The sequence below is a fragment of the Saccopteryx bilineata genome, chromosome 3 (genome assembly GCF_036850765.1).
Source record: "Saccopteryx bilineata isolate mSacBil1 chromosome 3, mSacBil1_pri_phased_curated, whole genome shotgun sequence".
Classification (NCBI taxonomy): Eukaryota; Metazoa; Chordata; class Mammalia; order Chiroptera; family Emballonuridae; genus Saccopteryx; species Saccopteryx bilineata.
This window is the reverse complement of record NC_089492.1, coordinates 188,633,455-188,653,963: the sequence shown is the minus strand read 5'-3', so window position 1 is coordinate 188,653,963 and position 20,509 is coordinate 188,633,455. Positions and strand designations below refer to the sequence as shown.

The window sequence follows — 20,509 nt, the reverse complement described above, 5'->3', positions numbered from 1 at the left end:
AAAAAATAATTCATCGCCCTGGCTGGTTGGCTCAGCGGTAGAGCGTCGGCCTAGCGTCCGGAGGACCCGGGTTCGATTTCCGGCCAGGGCACACAGGAGAAGCGCCCATTTGCTTCTCCACCCCTCCGCCGGGCCTTCCTCTCTGTCTCTCTCTTCCCCTCCCGCAGCCAAGGCTCCATTGGAGCAAAGATGGCCCGGGCGCTGGGCATGGCTCTGTGGCCTCTGCCTCAGGCGCTAGAGTGGCTCTGGTCGCAACATGGCGACGCCCAGGATGGGCAGAGCATCGCCCCCTGATGGGCAGAGCGTCGCCCCATGGTGGGCGTGCCGGGTGGATCCCGGTCGGGCGCATGCGGGAGTCTGTCTGACTGTCTCTCCCTGTTTCCAGCTTCAGAAAAAGAAAAAAAAAAAAAATAATAATAATTCATCATGATCAAGTGGGATTCATCCCGGAATCACAAGGATAGTTCAACATACGTAAAACAGTTAACGTTATACTGCCATAACAACAAAACAAAAAACAAACACGATATGATCCTATTAATAGATGCAGAAAAGGCATTCAAAAAAATACAACATCATTCTATGTTTAAAACACTCAACAAAATGGGTACAGAAGGAAAATATCTCAACATAATAAAGGCCATTTATGACAAACCATCAGCTAACATATTAAATGGCAAAAACTGAAAACTTTTCCTCTAAAATCAGGAACAAGACAAGGCTGTCCACTCTCTTCACTCTTATTCAACCTAGTGCTGGAAATTCTAGCCAGAGCAATCAGACAAGAGAAAGAAAAAAAAAGGCAGTCATATTGAGAAAGTAGAAGTAAAGGTTTCACTTTTTGCAGATTATGTGCTCCTATACATCGCAAACCCAAAGATACCACAAAAAAGACTATTAGAAACAATAAATAAATACAGTAAGTTCACAGGATACAAAATTAACATACAGAAGTCTACTGCATTCTTATAAGCCAACAAGGAAACTTCAGAAAATTAAAAAAAAATAATCCATTTTATGGTTGCAACAAAAAAAATACCTAGGAATAAACATAACAAAGAATGTAGAGGACCTATATAATAAAAACTACAAAGCATTGTTAAGGGAAATCAAAAAAGACACAATGAAATGGAAAAATATTCCTTGTTTTTGGATAGGAAGAATAAATATAGTTAAAATGACCATATTACCCAAAGCATTATACAAATTTAATGGAATTCCCATCAAAATTCTAATGTCATTTTTTAAAGAAATGGAACAAAAAATCAGGTTTATATGGAACCATAAAAAACCCTGAATAGCCAAAGTAATCTTAAGGAAAAAAAATGGAGCTGGGGGCATTACAAGATCTGACTTCAAATTATACTACAGAGCCACAATAATCACAACAGCACGGTATTAGCAGAAAAATAGACACTCAGACCAATGGAACAGAATAGAGAGCCCAGAAATAAAACCACATGTATATAGTCAAATCATCTTTGATACAGGAGCCAAAACACACAACGGAGAAAAGAAAGCCTCTTCAATACATGGTGCTGGGGAAACTGGAAAGCTACGTGCAAAAGAATGAAACTTGACTACAGTTTGTCCCCTTGTACAAAAATTCATTCAAAATGGATCAAAGACCTAAATATAAAATCTGAAATAATAAAATACATAGAAAAAAACATAGGTACTAAACTCATGGACCTTAGTTACAAAGAGCACTTTATGAATTTGACTTCAAAGGCAAGGGAAGTGAAGGCAAAGATAAATGAATGGGACTACATCAGACTAAGAAGTTTTTGCACAGCAGAAGAAACTGACAACAAAACAGTCAACTAAATGGGAGATGATATATTCAAACAACAGCACAGATAAGGGCCTAATATCCAAAATATACAAAGAACTTATAAAACTCAACAACAAACAAACAACCCAATAAAAAAAAATGGGAAGAGGACATGAATAGACACTTCTCCCAGGAAGAAATACAAATGGCCAACAGATATATGAAAAGATGCTCATCTTCTCTAGCTATTATAGAATTGCAAATCAAAATTACAATGAGATACCACTTCATACCTGTTAGACTAGCTATTATCAACAAGACAGGTAATAACATGTTTTGGAGAGGCTGTGGAGAAAAAGGAACCTTCATCCACTGTTGGTGGGAATGTAAAGTAGTAAAACCATTATGGAAGAAATATGGTGGTTCCTCAAAAAATTAAAAATAGAACTACCATATGACCCAGAAATCCCTCTACTGGGTATATACCCTCATAACTCCAAAACATTGGTACGTAAAGACACATGCAGCCCCATGTTCATTACAGCATTGTGCACAGTGGCCAAGCCATGGAAACAACCAAAAAGCCCTTCAATAGATGATTGGATCAAGAAGATGTGGTACATATATACTATAGAATACTACTCAGCCATGTGAAATGATGACATAGGATCATTTATGACAACATGGATGGACCTTGATAACATTACACTGAGTTAAATAAGTAAATCAGAAAAAACTAAGAACTGTATGATTCCATACATAGGTGGGACACAAAATTGAGATTCATGGACTTAGATAAGAGTGCAGTGGTTACCAGGGGGAGGGGAACGGAGGAGAGGGCATAAAGAAATTCAAATAAAAGGTGACGAAGGGCAATTTGACTTTGGGTGATGGGTATGCAACATAATCAAATGTCAAAATGATATAGAGATGTTTTCTCTGAATCTATGTACTCTAATTGATCAATGTCACTCCATTAAAATTGTCTAAATAAAATTTTTAAAATATGGCGCTGGTCTATGAAATTGCTAATTACCTTGTTGCTTGGGAAGGGCCATTATTATGCTAACGTTTGCTGGGGAAGGGGTTTTCACACCAAAATGTTTTAAAAAGAAGGAAAAGAAGAAGGAAATCAAGATGGCAGACTGCCAAAGGAAAAGCCAGTTTGTGCAGAGAGGAGAAGGGAAAAGGGAGAAGGTGTGCAGATGGGGAACCAGAGGTGACTGTCACTGGTGGGGCCCTTTGATTCTAGGAAAAACCGGAGAAGATTCTCCTGCTTGTAGAACCAGAGAATGTTTGAGTGGGTTTTGGAGCCCTGTGTTTTCTCGTCAGCCGGTGCAAATCTTGAATAAAGAAATGGCCCACCATTTTTTGACTCCACTGTTTCTTTACCATCTGCCCAAATCCAATGGGAACCTGCATGTGAACAGCCACCACAGCAGCAGCTCCTGGCCCTACAGTTTTGTTTAGTTTTCTTTTTGGTTAAATTGGGATAAAATGCCTACTTCATTCAATTAATATAAGAAGCAAGTAAGAAAGTATGTCAGATATTTTTGCAATATCTAACAATGGACAAGAAAATGTTTGGAAAAAAAGAGGACTCTAAGCACTGTCTGTGACCCTCAGGAAAATCTGGTATGAGACTTGGGACCATATAACACTGACATGTGTTCATTCATCCTTTTCATGGGGGCAGACTGAGTTAACACACTGTTACTGTCTTAACCCAGGTAAGGCAAGGCTGTGGCCCCCACCCAAGGACAGGCTGCAGAGCTGCAAGAGGAAAGACTAATGGGAAAGTCTGCAAATCTCCTACTCTGAAATTCCTGATTGCTTAATGTCCATATTAGTACTCAGAAGCTTTCTCTTAGAAGCCCAAATACAAAATAAGATTGTGATTAGATATAACCACATGCCCACAGCTTCTCTATTTGTGAAAGAATAAAAGTAGAACCCTTCCCTTCCTCCCACACCAATTAGTGATTCACAGAGATTTGACTCTAAAGCACAAAGAACCCTTTTGCTGAGTCACATCTGAATCCCAATGCCCAATCTCCTATTGAGATGAAGCCACAGCAGATTGGGGATCTAGAACACTCCAGCTTATTAAAGAAGCCAAATTCTGGGCATCTATGCCTTTATAAACAGAACAATCTATGGCCTTGTCATAAGAGGAAGGCCTCTCAAATTTTGCAAGATCCTAAAATACAAGGGTATACAGATTAACATCACCATCACAAACTATTGTACCAAAGAGGATAACCATACGTCTCAGTTTCCCCCAGACAGGTCAGGTATGCCTGTTTTCCAGCATTATCGTTTAACAGCAGCCATTTTCAATGATCTCAAAGCGTCCTGATTTATGAAATAAATTAGATGCACCCAAATGTTAAATGACTTCCCTAAAATTATACAGAAAAGCTGAGACAGCTGAGAAATGTAACCAAAATGAAACATCCTAGTAAAGTTTTCTACCTTACTATCACATACATACAGCATTTACAATCATTTCAAAAAAATTCATATTAAATCTCCCTAAAAACAGTAAAACTGTTATCACAATCTAGGACTACAGCCTGCTGAAACTAAATTTCTTTTTTTAATTTTTTTACAGAGACAGAAAGAGAGTCAGAGAGAGGGATAGACAGGGACAGACAGACAGGAACAGAGAGATGAGAAGCATCAATCATCGGTTTTTCGTTGCACACTGCAACACCTTAATTCAGGGGTCCCCAAACTACGGCCCGCAGGGCACATGCGGGCCCCTTAAGGCCATTTATCCGGCCCCTGCTGCACTTCCGGAAGGGGCACCTCTTTCATTGGTGGTCAATGAAAGGAGCACATTGACCATCTCATTAGCCAAAAGCAGGCCCATAGTTCCCATTGAAATACTGGTCAGTTTCTTGATTTAAATTTACTTGTTTTTTATTTTAAATATTGTATTTGTTCCCATTTTGTTTTTTTCCTTTAAAATAAGATATGTGCAGTGTACACAGGGATTTGTTCATAGTTTTTTTTATAGTCCGGCCCTCCAATGGTCTGAGGGACAGTGAACTGGCCCCCTGTGTAAAAAGTTTGGGGACCCCTGCCTTAATTGTTCATTGATTGCTTTCTCATACGTGCCTTGACTGCAGGTCTTCAGCAGACTGAGTAACCCCTTGCTGGAGCCAGCGACCTTAGGCTCAAGCTGGTGAGCTTTTGCTCAAACCAGATGAGCCCGAGCTCAAGCTGGTGACCTCCGGGTCTCGAACCTGGGTCTTCTGCATCCCAGTCCGACGCTCTATCCACTGCGCCACTGCCCAGTCAGGCTAAATAATTTTATTTAAAAGAAGTCCCACTGTAAGTCAATAACTTGTGTTAATAATTCATTCGGCCTCTCCTGAGACTATTATTTTATCTTTTTTTTTTTTTTGTATTTTTCTGAAGCTGGAAACGGGGAGGCAGTCAGACAGACTCCCGCATGCGCCCGATCAGGATCCACCCAGCACACCCACCAGGGGGCGACGCTCTGCCCATCCGGGGCGCCGCTCCATCGCGACCAGAGCCATTCTAGCACCTGAGGCAGAGGCCAAGGAGCCATCCCCAGCGCCTGGGCCATCTTTTGCTCCAATGGAGCCTCGGCTGCAGGAGGGGAAGAGAGAGACAGAGAGGAAGGAGAGGGAGAGGGGTGGAGAAGCAGATGGGCGCCTCTCCTGTGTGCCCTGGCCAGGAATCAAACCCGGGACTTCCGCACGCCAGGCCAACGCTCCACCACTGAGCCAACTGGCCAGGGCTGAGACTATTATTTTAGAAAGAAAATAAATTCTAAATGCAATTTTAAATAACATGCCTAGTAACAAAGCACAATAATAATCTGCTAAAATAAGAATCATTTCCATACTTCCAGGGTTATCCAAAACACAAAATAAAAATGTTCACTACTAGAGGCTCTTCACATGAAATTAGAAAAATAGTGCCAATAAAGCTTGTTTTGAGATAATGCAAAATTCTAGGAGAATAAATCCTGACACAAGAAAAAATGTATCCAAAATACTTACCACTTTTCTTTTTTTTTTTTTTTTTTGTATTTTTTGTATTTTTCTGAAGCTGGAAACAGGGAGAGACAGTCAGACTCCCGCATGCGCCCGACCGGGATCCACCCGGCACGCCCACCAGGGGGCGATGCTCTGCCCCTCCAAGGCGTCGCTCTGTTGCGACCAGAGCCACTCTAGCGCCTGGGGCAGAGGCCAAGGAGCCATCCTCAGCACCCGGGCCATCTTTGCTCCAATGGAGCCTTGGCTGCAGGAGGGGAAGAGAGAGAGAGGAAGGAGAGGGAGAGGGGTGGAGAAGCAGATGGGCACTTCTCCTGTGTGCCCTGGCCAGGAACCGAACCCGGGACTTCTGCACACCAGGCCGACGCTCTACCACTGAGACAACCGGCCAGGGCCTACTTATCACTTTTCTAAAGAAAGTTCCAAGATGCTTGCTCAGTGAGTATGGTGAGGACCACACTACTCCAATTATAAAGTCTAAACCTAAACCATGACCAGCAGGGAACAGTGTCTTCCAATCAAATGAAACAAACTCTGCTGTGGCTGAAAAGCTCATATTAAATCTAAAATTGGTGGTAGTGGTAGGACAAGAAGATGGAAGATGCAGAAATCTAAGGATTTTAGTCTTACTTCTTTCATTCAGCCATTCAAGAAATACCTACTGAGTACCCTGCAGTGATGAACACAATAGACATGGCCCCTGCCCCCTTCTGCTGAGAAATCAACATGAAACCAGTAATGTACAATTGCTCAGGTATATAATTTTAAATGATAAAAAATTAAGGTAAGCCTGACCATGCAGTGGTGCAGTGGATAGAGTATCGGCCTGGGACTCTGAAGATCCAGGTTCAAAACTCTAAGGTCTCCAGCTTGAGCACAGACTCACCAGCTTGAGCACGGGATTGCTAGCTTGAGAGCAGATTCGTGAACATGACCCCATGATTGCTGGCTTGAGCCCAGCCCAAAGGTTGCTGGTTTGAAGCCCAACATCACTGACTAGAGCTCAAGTTCACCGGCTTGAGTAAGAGATCACTGGCTTGGCTGGAACCCCCCAGTCAAAGCACATATGAGAAAGCAATCAATGAGCACCTAAGGTGCCACAACTATGATTTGATGCTTCTCATCTCTCTCCCTTCCTATCCATCTGTCCCTGTCTATCTGTCTCTCTCGCTCTCTAAAAAAAAAAAAGAAAAAAGTTAAGGTAAAAAATAAAATGCTATAAGAAAAAAATAATAAAATAAGAAAGGTTTAATTTAAACTGTGGCTAGGGAACTTCTTAGTGAAGATGGGACAGTAGAGCTGAGTAGTGACTAGTGAAATGAAGAGTATAGAGAAGACTGATTATACCAGAGAATGACCTTCATCTTCAAAAGTGAAAAATAGCTACACTGTATGTACATTCAACAGATTTCTATTGTATAAAGAAAATACATGAGCCTGACCAGGTGGTGGCGCAGTGGATAGAGCATCAACCTGGGACCCAGAGGACCCAGATTGGAAACCCTGAAGTTGCCAGCTTGAGTGCAGGCTCACCAGCTTGAGCGCGGAGTAACTGGCTTGAGTGTGGGATCATAAACATGAACCCATGGTTGCTGGTTTGAGTTCAAGGTTACTGACTTGAGCAAGGAGTCACTGGCTCACACACCCACCCCCATCAAGGCACATATGAGAACGCAATCAATGAACAACTAAAGTGCTGCAACTATGAGTTGATGCTTCTCATCTCTCTCTCTTCCTGTCTGTCTGTCCCTGTCTGTCCTTCTCTGTCTCTTTCACTAAAAACAAAAACAAAAGCATGAAAACATCCTGCTTGTGTCAAGGCACTCAGAGATTTGAAATGGATAACGATGCCCATACCTCAGAACATCAAGGAGGGAAGTACTCTGCCTGGTAAGCTTTCTTGTATATCATGACTTCTCCATTCCACCTGCCCCTGCACTCCAGAATTCCAAGAGCTGCTATAAAGATAATCTTCCCAATAAGCGGATCTTCATTAACTGAAGCTAATGCTGTCTGCCAGTATTACTGTAATTCATTTCACACAAGCCAGGCTTATATTACTCTTAAATATTATTAGTTAATTCAAGCTCATAATTACACACACAGGACACAGGTTTGCCAAGCTGAATTGCTTCAATTGTTCTCAGTAAATAAATTTTTATATTAAAAAGTTATAAAATGTTAAACCATATAAAAGTACTCGCTATAATGAAGTAATCATGAATTCTGTTTGGCTTCTGTACTAGCATTCTCTAGTACTACAATGGACTACCTAAATACTTACGTTCCCCCAAAATTCATGTTAAACTCCTAAGTTAAAAACAAATGGTATGAGGAGAAAGGGGCTTTAGGAGGTGATTAGATCATGAGGCCTCCTAAGGAATGGGGTTAGCACCCTTATAATAGAGACCCAAGAGAGATCCCTCTTCCTTGCCCCTTCCACCATGTGAGGACCCCAAGAAAAGCAGACCCTCTATGACCCAGGAAGTTTTCACCAGACACTGAGCCTCCTGGCTGGACCCTGCACTTCCCAGACTGCAGAACTGTGAGAAATCAATTTCTGTCATTTATAACCTATGTAGTGTATTGTTTTTTACTATATAAAGTAGGCCAAACAATGACAAATATCAAAATTGTGAGATAACAGAAAATTATATATACATGGCACAGAGCTCCTCAAACCTTTGTAATTTCCTAAGTGATAAGAACACTAGGAGGATCTCTTATTCTATTGATAATATTTGTCCTTGACCTCATCCCTGACACAAGGCTCCTAAAACTCTTGTACATTCCTAAGTGGTAGGAACACTAGGAGCATCTTGTGTTCTAATGAGGTGACTCTTGGGTGAGCTCCTACATGGGGGCTAGTCACCAGAAAGACCAAGCCATGATTAGAAGCTTGAAATTTTTAACCCAGTTCCCCCCGGCCCCCTCCCAGTTCTCTAGAGATGGAAATAAAGTCAATAATTTTGAGATATTTTAATTTAATTTACCAGAGTGACATTGGTCAATAAAATTATACAGGTTTCAGGTGTACAACTCTATAATACATCACCTGTATATTCTATTGTGTGTTCACCACCCCAAGTATAAAGTTAACTGATGATACCTATGTGAGGAAGCCGCCATAAAATCCCAATAGTAGAGGGTTCAGAGAGTTTCCAGCTTGGTGACACATACACACCAGGCAGGTGATCTACCCCAACTCCAAAGGAAAACAAGCCTGTGCCTCCCAGACTGCTTCCTATGCATCTCATCTGGCTGTTCATGTGCATCCTTTATCACATCCTTTAACCCAGTGTTTTTCAGCCAGTGTGCCGCGGCACACTAGTATTTATCCGGCCCGCCGCCAGCCACCTCCATCCGAACATAAACATTCCCCTCACAATCCATCCAGCTATCAGCGACAGGAAAAGTGGAGGCACAGGGAATGCTCACTGACCAATCACCTTCTAGGATTCCTCCCGACCACTAGCGATGAACCAACAGTAGGCCACCTCTCATCCACACCCAGGAAGGTCCCCGCTTGGGCTGCCGCGCACTTGTCATTGTGTGGCCCCGGCAAGTAGTTGAAGCTGCTACTCCTCCTCATCGTCCTGATTTCTAATCCTGGTCAGGACTGGAGGTAAATGTTGCCACCACTAGATGAAGCCTCAGCCTCAGCTGGTTATGTCTATCCTGATGGTGTATATAGATATTTGACCTTTTTCTTTTTAAAAGAGGCCCCCGCAGAGGGTGATATACAATGCATCACAATGTTATCTAACTTTAAAGCTAAAGTTTGCTGATCTTCCTTTGGATAGTTTTTGGTTATCTGCTGCCAAGGAGTTCCCCATTCTGGCCAACAACGCTATTTTTACATTGCTCCCGGTTTCAACCACATATCTATGCCAAGCTGAGCTTCTTAAACTTGACTGCGATAAAAATTAAAAATAGAGAAAGACTGAGAACTGTTGAGGAAGAGCTTCATGTGTGTCTTTCTACCATTCCTGCCAGAATATCCCTTTTGTGTTCATCAAAACAGGCCCAGGTTTCACAGAGTATAAATACATTTAGAAACTATATTATTAACTATATGTATAATATGTACTGTGTTAGAGTGTCATTTTGTGTCATTTTGTTAGGTGGTGTGCCCCAGGATTTTGTAAATGTAAAAAATGTGCCACGGCTCAAAAAAGGTTGAAAATCACTGCTTTAACAGACCGCTCAGTGTGCTTCCCGAGTTATGTGAGCCACTCTGACAGGTTCAGCAAGCCTGAGGAGGGGATTCATGGGAACCTCCAGTTTGTAGCCAAATTAGGCAGGGATCTCCTACTTGCAAATTGGCATCTGAATGGGGAGTAGGGGGAATCTGGTGAAATCTGATAATGCCAGAATTGAGTTGAATCGTAGGATACACAACAGGGATTCCAGTGAATTCCTTGGTGTGAGGGGAAAAAAACAACAACAAACATTTGGTGACCAGAAATGAAATGTTCCAGAGGCACAGGAAAGAAGCACACAGTAAGGAATAATCGCAGGTTTTCCCTTTACAAAGGACAATGTTTTTCCAAGAGATGAGGTAACTTCACAAAACTCAGTATCGTGTATCTTGAGGTAATGACAAAGTGTTTTGTACGTGATTAGCAAAACACAAGCTGTTTCTTTCCTAAACAAAGAATCCACATTGAGAAACCTCAATGTTTTCTATAAACGACCAACTGAACTGAATGAACAAGAGATGGCAGCTATTGCTCTCCATCAAAGGAATCAGTCAGTACTTCAAATTTGTCTTCAAAGAATTACTGAAATGAGATGTTTCTGAAGTGCCCGGCAAAGCTCCTGGACAAGAAAATTAACTCTAAATAAATAAGTTATCGTTATCATCAAATGTACCTAGTCTGATTAACAAATCATTCTAAAATATCCAGACAACATAAAAACAGTTCTAAAGTTTATCCCTCATAACTAGTAAGAAAAAGATGAAGGTAATCAGAAATTTACCACATACTACATTGTAAAAGAATTGCCATGTTAGTGGGAATTTGTACTAAGAAAAGATGGTTTCTGTCCTTTAGAAGGCAAAGAATTAGAAAAAATATCCTCTAGAAGTGACATTTGATACACTCTACAAAAAAATCAATTGTCAATCTTATTGCTTCTGCCCACAAGTAAGGGAATCTTTAGCCTCCAATCAATGAAGCTTTCTAACCTTTTCAGAGAAGAGATTTTCTTACATTTGAAAAGAGCTTGCACAGAAATTTGTCTCAGAAAATTCCCCAAGAGGAAATATTTCTCTCTCACACACACAAACACAGAACCTAAAAAAAGGCACTACACTAAGTCTTTTCAAAGAAATGTTAATAGGAAAAAAAAATGTAAATTTATCTTAAAAGACTAAAAAGCTAGCATAAAAATCAGCATTTGAGATTCTCTGAATATTTATAATAGTTCCTATACAAACCAGTTAGCTTTACAAATAAGTGAGAATCCAACAAATTTTTTTTCCTTCCTTTTCCAAGTGAGAAGAGGGGAGATAAAGAGACAGACTCTCACATGTGCCCGCACCGGAAACCACTGGGCAACCTGTTTGGGGCTGATGCTCTGCCTATCTGGGGTCATGCTCACAACTGAGCTATTTTAGTACCTGAGGTGGAGGCTCCACGGAGCCATTGCACTCGAACCAACTGAGCCATGGCTGTGGGAGGAAAAGAGAAAGAGAGAGAGAAAGAGAAAGAGAAGTGGGAGGGGGAGGGGTGGAGAAGCAGATGGTTGCTTCTCCTGTGTGCCCTGAATGGGAATCAAGCCTGGGACATCCACATGCCAGGCCAACGCTCTGCCACTGAGTAAACCAGCCAGATTAGATTCAACTAAATTAAAATTTAAATATGCCTAAGAAAAATTAATTAACTTCAGATTCCTGAAGTTGGTACTGAAGACCTTCTGTGAAAGTGGAGCATCATAGCTGGACAGATCACCTCCTGGGCCCATGCCCACCCTCACTGCTTCCTAGCTGTATATACCTCTGGCTAAAAGACCTAATCCAGTGGTCGGCAAACTGCGGCTCACAAGCCACATGTGGCTCTTTGGCCCAAGTGTGGCTCTTTGGCCAGTTTAGGAGTACCCTAATTAAGTGAATAACAATGTATCTACCTATATAGTTTAAGTTTTAAAAATTTAGCTCTCAAAAGAAATTTCCAGCCCTGGCCGGTTGGCTCAGCGGTAGAGCGTCGGCCTAGCGTGCGGAGGACCCGGGTTCGATTCCCGGCCAGGGCACACAGGAGAAGCGCCCATTTGCTTCTCCACCCCTCCGCCGCGCTTTCCTCTCTCTCTCTTCCCCTCCCGCAGCCAAGGCTCCATTGGAGCAAAGATGGCCCAGGCGCTGGGGATGGCTCTGTGGCCTTTGCCTCAGGCGCTAGAGTGGCTCTGGTCGCAACATGGCGACGCCCAGGATGGGCAGAGCATCGCCCCCTGGTGGGCGTGCCGGGTGGATCCCGGTCGGGCGCATGCGGGAGTCTGTCTGACTGTCTCTCCCTGTTTCCAGCTTCAGAAAAATGAAAAAAAAAAAAAAAGAAATTTCCATCTTTGTACTGTTGATATTTGGCTCTGCTGACTAATGAGTTTGCCGACCACTGGTAGCTTCCCTTACCTTAAGGCAGCGGTTCTCAACCTGTGGGTCGCAACCCCGGTGGGGGTCGAACGACCAAAACACAGGGGTCGCCTCTGATGGCTTTAGGCGACCCGTGTTTTGGTCGTTCGACCCGCGCCGAGGTCGCGACCCACAGGTTGAGAACCGCTGCCTTAAGTGAAGATAACAGCTTTCCCATTAGGTCTCCAAAAGATTAACTAAGATCCTGTAAGGCAGTGGTTCTCAACCTTTCTAATGCCGTGACCCCGCAATACAGTTCCTCATGTTGCGGTGACCCCAAACCAAAAAATAATTTTGGTGGCTACTTCATAACTGTAATTTTGCTACAGTTATGATTCGAAATGTAAATACCTGATATGCATTATGTATTTTCCGATGGCTTTAGGCGACCCCGCCGGGGTCGCGACCCACAGGTTGAGAACTGCTGCTATAAGGACTCCACAGGTCTGTCTACCAGCTGTCACCTCTCGTACTCACCCTCATGTGCTTTCCTGCTATAGGTAAGGCCCTCCCATGTTTCCTAGGCCAAGATTTTTCCCTAGACTTTACTCAAGCCCTCTCCTTCACCCTGTCCCAGGGTAAATCTTCCTGCAATAGCCATCTTACCACCACATCCACACATCTAAATCCTTCCCTTCAAGGGCTAGCTCAAGCCTAAACCCTCTCAAGCCCAATGTCAACACTACCTCTTCCATAAAGGCCCCTAATTCCCACAGATCAATTATTTCTGTACACTGGCTTCACTCAATCCCCTGGGGAATAAAAACTGAAAGTTCCTGAAAGCTGGGCCTCAGCCATGCTTTGTTGGTGTGAGTATGGTCCAGGATTCAGCCATAGAAGTGACCTCTTAATGCTCTTGCACCCCCGTAGCACTTCAGAAGTACTGCCTTTGCAGGATTTTGTACCGTCTATCCCAAATTTTAATTAAATATAATTGTATTTAAACTATAAACTCTTGAAAAAGAGGATCAGTATTTATGTCCTCAAGTATACACAAGAACAGTGACGTGAACTGTCAGGCTGGCCAACTATCTGTTGAAGGTGGAGGTAAAGAAAATATTTTAGTACTCCTCAAATACATGATTCAAAAATATGATTTGAAAAAGCCTACCAACACCAGGAAAACTAATGTATATTTCAGAAACTCAGATGTTAACTTCTGCTTGACTTACGTGAACTAGCCAATATATAAAGGAAGAAATGACATATCCCCAAAGCAGAGGAAATATTATTAAAATAAAACAGGTACATGGTGAATCCTGGCTATGGTCTCCCCACACGTCCCACTGCTTCAAATTCCCAGAATGGATCATACTCCCTTTGATTGCATGCTTTAAATGTACACTACAATCTCTAATGTACCACATTCTTCATCTGGGTCTTACAACTCACTGTGAAAATACTTTCTATGATGGAAAGCATTACCTTAGGTCAAAGCCCTAGTTTAATGTCCCTCCTCTGTATTTTCCTAACACTTGGTAACATGATCCCTATCGAAGCACCTGTCAAAACTTAATTATTAATCTGCTTATCTAGGTCCCTATTGGTTTCTGGGAGGAGAGGGCATCATTGTAACTCCATCATCTTATATAATGTATAGCACTCAAGAAGTGTTCAATAAATGTTGAATGAATGAATGAGAAAAGGACTTTAATTTGTTCATCTGTAAAAATGAATCAGTTGATTTCCAAGGTCTCTTCCAGCTTCATATTCTACTGGAATGAAGAATCAATAAAATCAAATGATAGTTATGTATAACTAAGAGTTGCATCCATGTTTGGGGTAGAATAATTTCTAAACCATATCACAAGTTGCCAATTTATAGAAGATTTTCTTTACACATCATTTTAATATTTAAGCGTAAAGACAATAAATTACTGTTATATTTATATTGCTTATTATGGTTGGAGAAACTTCTCTTCACAAAGCATTAAGTGCTCATAAACAATCCTAATTTAATACAAGGTAATATATAGTTTTACCTAGGTAGGTAAATAACTATAGATATTTCATAACTATGGGTAGGTGAATATTAAGAAAATATTTACACTGAGGCCTAACCAGTAATAACTGGGTCATTACCCATGACAATACTCAACTCAGAATAAATTCATATTAAATACATATCAATAAGGTCCATCCAGTTTCAGGCCCAATTCCACTTTCAACCTCAGAGCTATTATTGAAAATAGTTATCTCTGCAATGAAAATGTAGAAAATTAGAGATTTGGCTTTGGAATTTGATTATTTTTATTAGTTTTTCAAGGCAATAATATATAATATTTGGTAAATTATTTCAAATGAAAGTATTTTTGTGAAAACTTAGCTAACAAACAACTGGGAAGTTATATTCCTAACCTTGTACCAACAGGTAATTTGGCTATCCATACAAACTAAATTTTATATATTTATTTGGAAAGTTTTATTTAATTACAACAAAGTTAAAGTCATTAGGATACATTAATTGTACACATTAATGATTAAATTGCTTGATAATTAAATATAAACAATTGTACAAAATAATTATTCCAACTTTATTTTCTAGACAAAAGCAAAATATAAAATGCAATCCCCACTATTTTTTTTAAAACTAACAAGAAGTAAAATAGTTTACCCATAAGCAAATGTTACATTTTAATAAAAGCACCGTATTTTCTATTATATTAACAAATTACACAGAGGAGCAATTTAAAAAATGGATTCAAACTACTGGTTCCGACAGCCACGAACACTTATCGAAATCACTTGTGGAGGTTTTAAACATAGTTCAGTCTAGGCCTCATTCCTAGAGAATGGCGCAACAGGGGTCAGGACCCAGCTGTTTGTCAAAGGCTTTACAGGCAGCTCTGACTTTTCCTCCCAGTTAAGTCACTACGTTTAAGTCGAGTGGAGCACTTTGGGTTTTTCGGCAATATTTTGAGGGAGTGAGGAGTTTTTCTTGCAGATTTATTAGCTGTGGTAAAGAACTTGGCCTCTGGCTTTTTGGGTTTCTGTCTTGGATCTTTCTTCCCCAGTGGAGTTTCTTTCCTTCTCTGCCTCTTCTTGGATTCTTGGCTTCTTCCCTGGGCCTTTACCTGGGGTCTTCGGCTCTGCTGCTTGCAGAACTCTTTTGTGGAGACTTTTTCCCTGTAGCATGCTTCTGTATCTCTACATTTTCTTTGGCAGGAGTTTTTCCTATTGAAACCAGTAATGGAATTTCCTCTTCGGATTTGTTTTGCACTTTATTTTGGGTTTTTACTTTGCGGGTCTCTTTCTTCTCAGGCTTGGGGGTCCCTTCCTTCTGGGGTTCAGGGTTCTTCACTGGACAGCCATTAGTTTTAGATGCCGACTCCTCTGTAGTTAGGGCTAATGTGTAGCCTTTCTAGCCTTTTCTATTGGCTTTTTGTTTCTTTTCTTCTCCTTTTGCTTTTTATTATACATTTTTTGTTTTTGCATTTTCTTTGCTTTTTTTTTTGTTCTTACTAGGAGTGCACAGTCCTTTGGCTTCACCCTGACTGCTGACAAATGAAGAAAAGACCGGAAGGGCAACTGATCTCTCAGATTTTACATACAAGAGTTTCACACTCTCCCACTTCTTCAGCAATTTCTGTGACAGCCCTTCTGCGACAATAACAATGTTTTCAGTGATGTGCTGAACCTGCATTCCAGTGTGAGCAATGCGTATAGTGCTGCAAGAACCACTTTTAGAGATGTTTAATACAGTTCCACCTATTGATACATTAATTTCTTTGGTAAGATTCTTCGCTTTGAGGTTTACAGGTACTGAAACTTTCTTTCTCTTATAGAAATGTCTCCCGAGGTGTGAGGGTAAAAGCCACCTGATTCTTTCATCAGTCAAAACTACTCAGGAGGCGGTGCTTTACTTCATAAGCTTTATACTGCTTTTATAAAGTTTGGAAGGGGATAATCAGAGAAATGGTTTTAATTCCATTCTTGTTCAAGAGCTTCTTATAAAAACGTTCTGTCTTTTCAGGAGTTAAATTGGGTTCGTCCTTAGTAAATAAACAGAAATCTGCTAAATGTGACCGAATACTGTGAGGCAAGGACAATCTGACCCTCAGTTCTTTACTTGGAATTTTTCATAATACCACCATTAAAAAGAAATTTTCATTCTCATTCAAAAGCACTCCTTTTGCATTTTTCCTGGGCCTGCAATGTGTCAACAAGGCTTCTACTGCCTTTCTGATCTGCCCTTTATCCAGCTGTTTCAGTGATGCAGGGGTCGCTGAGGTTGAGGCTGTGGTTGAAGTCGAGTCCTCCATTTCTCTCTAATACCCACTATTTTTAAAAGAGGCAAAATAATTATTATGTTCTTTTCTTCTAACTTTGATAGCTTTGCTTTTTGCATTTTTAACTTACACTGTAGTTTTCCACAGTGTTGCACAGCATTTTGCATCATCAGCACTCAACAGTGTGTCAGACTAAAAGAAAACTGCTCTGGATCTTATTCTATAATTATGTGCAATTTCCTTGGTCTTAAACCTTTTAAGTGATGCCAAAGGATAAAATCAAAATATTAACAGCCTTTTCAACAAAACTCATGGAAGGACTTGCCCAATGACTTGACAGAAGTTCAGCTACCCTATAAAAAAAAACCTTCTTTTGAGATTTACATGGAGTATGAGATCTTTAAAAATAAATCAAATAGGAAGCTTAAAAGGATTTCAATAAAAGTATCTTCTCTTCCATGCCTCTTTAAAATTGTCATTGTATTCTATAATATAACAAGTATACATGATAAGTGTGGTAAGGTCAGAGAAGTGTTTCCTGCCCTTAAAGTTCCTGAAAATACGAGGTTGCTGTGACATAAAGCAAGTACCATTTCAAAATCAGATAAACTTAGAAAGATGAAACAAAACCATAATTCAGCGGTTGGATTAAGATGGATGTTAATGCAAACTTGTTTTTTATGTGCAAAATTACCCCTTTGTGTATTCTGTATAAGAAAACTGAGGCTTTTTCCTGACGTTGACTACACAAAGATTCCAGAAACAAGTGCTTTGCAAACATAGAACAAGAACTAGATTAGGCTTCCCCGCGCCCAGTCCTACGTTCAAGGACCACAACGACCAACTTTATCCAGCACGGTAGTTCAGAAAAGTTGACGTCTTCAGAAAAAAAAGGCCACGGGAGAAAACTCAGTCAATGAAAAGCTTCGAGAGAAAATTTGCCAAGCAATAGAGTGCTTGGATCCCTAAAGTTTCCTCAATTAATCACCCATGCCTACATCCCAGACTAGCCCCCACGTTTTGTACACTTTTACTTAGATGAGAAAACTCTAAAGGGCTTGTAACTCAAACGCAAAACCCCAAAAATTCAATAAATACCCCATAAATCCATGACCAAAGTAACTCCCTACCACATCAACCGCCCACGTCACACCCCATGCTTCAACGAGACAGGCACTCACCCGCCGCTCACCCGGAAGACAGACCTCGGGCATTTAAAATCTGGAGCGCAGTAGGCTCGCTTACTTCTCGGGAAAGGCTCTTACGGCCACGTCAAAGCCCCCTTCGGATCATGCTGGGCGCTGCCATTTCCACAAGAGGACCTTGCCCCGGAAGCCCAATAGCCGGTAGTCTTAAGCGGAGCCAGAGCGTTTTGGAACCCTGGACCAGTCGGCTCCGCGCCTCCCCATACCTTTGTCCCAGCATACAGTAAGTTGTCCGCATTCGGGGCCCACCGAAAGAGAGCGACCGAACCAAAGACCTAAGCAAATGGACCCAATAATTCCCGCACCGCCTATCAGGCAAGGCCGAAGGCGGCCTCAGCCTGAGGGGCGGGACACAGCGGCCAGGGTAGACGACAGCGCCGGGGGCGGAGCATCTGCAAGGCACGCGCTCGGTTACCCGGGCAACTGCAACTCACGCCTCGCGGCGGTGCAACCTGGCCCAGCCTACGCTGGGAAACTCAGTGTCCTAGCCTTGACCCGAGGCTGTTCGCGAAAGCATTCTTTAGCCCGCTGCACGTCCTGTTCTCGAACCTCCGACCTGCGACCCCGGCAGCGTGGCTTGGTGCACTAGCGGGACCCAGATCCCATCCCCAGGGCCTACCTGCGTCCCCTCGGCGCCCCCTTCCGCTCCCCACTCCCAGCACTGCTACACGCGTAGCCTCCTCGGCAAGGCGGCGAGCGGGAGCGCCTTCCCCGTGGGCGCCTCCCCCTTAGCTGCCCCGAGCCCGCCTGCGCCCGCCTCCGAAGCCGCGAGCCAGGCCGGGCGCCGTCCGCAGCTGCCCGAGGCTGGGCGGCCGCTCACCCAGGCTGAGGCCCGGGCCCGCTAGCGAGCCCAAACGGCGTTGCATTTTATTTCCGTCGTGGTTTTGCATAGGCTAAAATTTTGTGGTTGGGTTAAACTCGGGACCTCCGCGAAGAGGACCCACTTGGGTGTTTTGTTTTCTTTTCTTTTCTTTTCTTTCCAACATGGCAGCCTCCAGCCGCGCGCAAGTGTTAGACCTGTACCGGGCGATGCTGAGAGAGAGCAAGCATTTCAGCGCCTACAATTACAGGTGACCCGACGGGCGGCGAGGGCCGGGAAGTGCGGGAGGGCCGGGGCGCGGGCTACCGGGAATGTCGTGGGGTGCGAGGAGCCCCTGTCCCGCGCCGGGGGCCTCGGAACAGTGGCGGAAAGGGATCACCACGGGTAAGTGTACACCTGCTGACCGACCAGCGTGGCCGCTGGAGCCTCGCGGGGCCGAACGGGGGGCGTCCCCCTTTTTGTCAGAGAAAAGAAATCTTGTGGTTTTCCCCCAGTTCGGATACCGTTTTTCGTATCCTGGGAGCATAGTTAGTGGTGTGCTTCTGCCATAGCAAGGATGGACGTGCTAGTTGCTAGTGCTTAAGACCAGTTTCTTGCACATGTAGGACTTCCTGCAGAACTGGAAGAGTTTATGAAAGTGACCAGTAAGTAGCACATGTCCACAAGCTGAAGGCTCTCTCCGGCTACTCTTCTCATTTCTTAGGTGTCTTAACTGGCTTTTTTAATCGCGAAAATCAAATCCATTCTATTTGTGATAATTGGTGGCAGCTGGAGTGAGGGACCTGGAAGGAGGAGATACGACGAGTAAAGGAATAAAGGTTTAAAGGTTTAAAAAGAAGTGCAGGAGCGTTTGTCGCGGCCTCATCAGTTGTGGATCCAGCTTTTATGATCTTAGCAGCAGAGTGAGAATCTCTTACATCCATTCTGTAGCACCCAACTTTTTCCATGCCTGCCCTGTTCTCCTATTTGCTTTTGATCCCCTTATTCTTACTCTTTACTCTCTTTATCTTTTATGCACTTAGGAGCTTCAGCTTTATATTGCACTTCCTTATAACTTCTGACCCATTGCTGCAGTATGTATCTTAAGGACTTTTCTCTTTGCATCCTTTTAGATTTGATGTCTTCTAGTAATTACCTGATCCTCTCTGCATTTGAAATATATTCCCAAAGCAAGACTCTGATAAGACCAGCTCATTATATACACCAGGTCTCAATTTTGGTTATTAGCCAGACTATGGATTTGATTTCCTAAGAGCAAAACCTACCCCTAGGACAGACTTAGTTAGGTAGTGCCCCCACCCCCTTCTGTTTGAGCTGGCTGGCCCTGTGATAGGTAGACCAGTACAACTTGACTATCCAATGGACCACTAAACCTCTCAAACAATGACTTTAATTTTTAAATACCTGCATAGAAAGGGAACTAACTCATCTTGTAAATTTTCAAACAATATCTAAGTCACACTCATAAGGTTATATTCACCTGGTTAAGTAGTTAAAAGAAACATTTCTTGGGAGTACATTGTTTTGGCTTTAGAAAGTAGTGTTTGGAAAATAGTAGTAAAATTAACCAAGTCTGGGGAAGGAATCCACAAAATATGCAAGTGAATGAGTGGAAATCAATATTTTTTACCTGTTTGAAGGAAGATCCTGTGTCGTTTAAATTTTCTAAGAATCAACTAGAACTGGGAATCAGCACACAGGTCACACACTGAAGAGACAGCAGCAGGGCAGATTGGGAAGCACATGGTAGAAAAGTCAAGGGGGAGCTCTCAGAGTATAGACCCTTGGACAAGTCTCACTCAACCTAAGTAATTCAATTTTC

General features: G+C 42.4%; 2 protein-coding genes and 1 pseudogene across 11 annotated transcripts in view; 1 reads left to right on the top strand and 2 right to left on the bottom strand.

Moving 5' to 3' along the window:
* The window catches only part of FARS2 (phenylalanyl-tRNA synthetase 2, mitochondrial), a 672,513-nt gene extending 653,939 nt beyond the window's left edge, over positions 1-18,574 (bottom strand). For 2 of the 6 annotated variants that reach the window (XM_066268414.1, XM_066268418.1), the window contains exon 1: positions 18,074-18,209. The gene's annotated coding sequence lies outside the window, so the exon portion shown is untranslated. The other 4 variants (XM_066268415.1, XM_066268416.1, XM_066268413.1 and 1 more) reach the window with 3 other exon arrangements.
* LOC136330882 (ribosomal L1 domain-containing protein 1-like) lies at positions 14,678-17,974 on the bottom strand (annotated as a pseudogene).
* A 48-nt stretch (positions 18,575-18,622) lies between the features above and the next one.
* LYRM4 (LYR motif containing 4) overlaps positions 18,623-20,509 on the top strand; it is a 159,597-nt gene continuing 157,710 nt past the window's right edge. For 2 of the 5 annotated variants that reach the window (XR_010730404.1, XR_010730405.1), the window contains exon 1: positions 18,623-18,937. Coding sequence is in view for 3 of the 5 variants with exons in the window: in XM_066268422.1 (XP_066124519.1) it covers positions 18,852-18,937 (86 nt within the window). In the remaining 2 variants the exon portion in view is untranslated. The remainder of the gene's footprint in view (positions 18,938-20,509) is intronic. The other 3 variants (XM_066268422.1, XM_066268423.1, XM_066268421.1) reach the window with 3 other exon arrangements.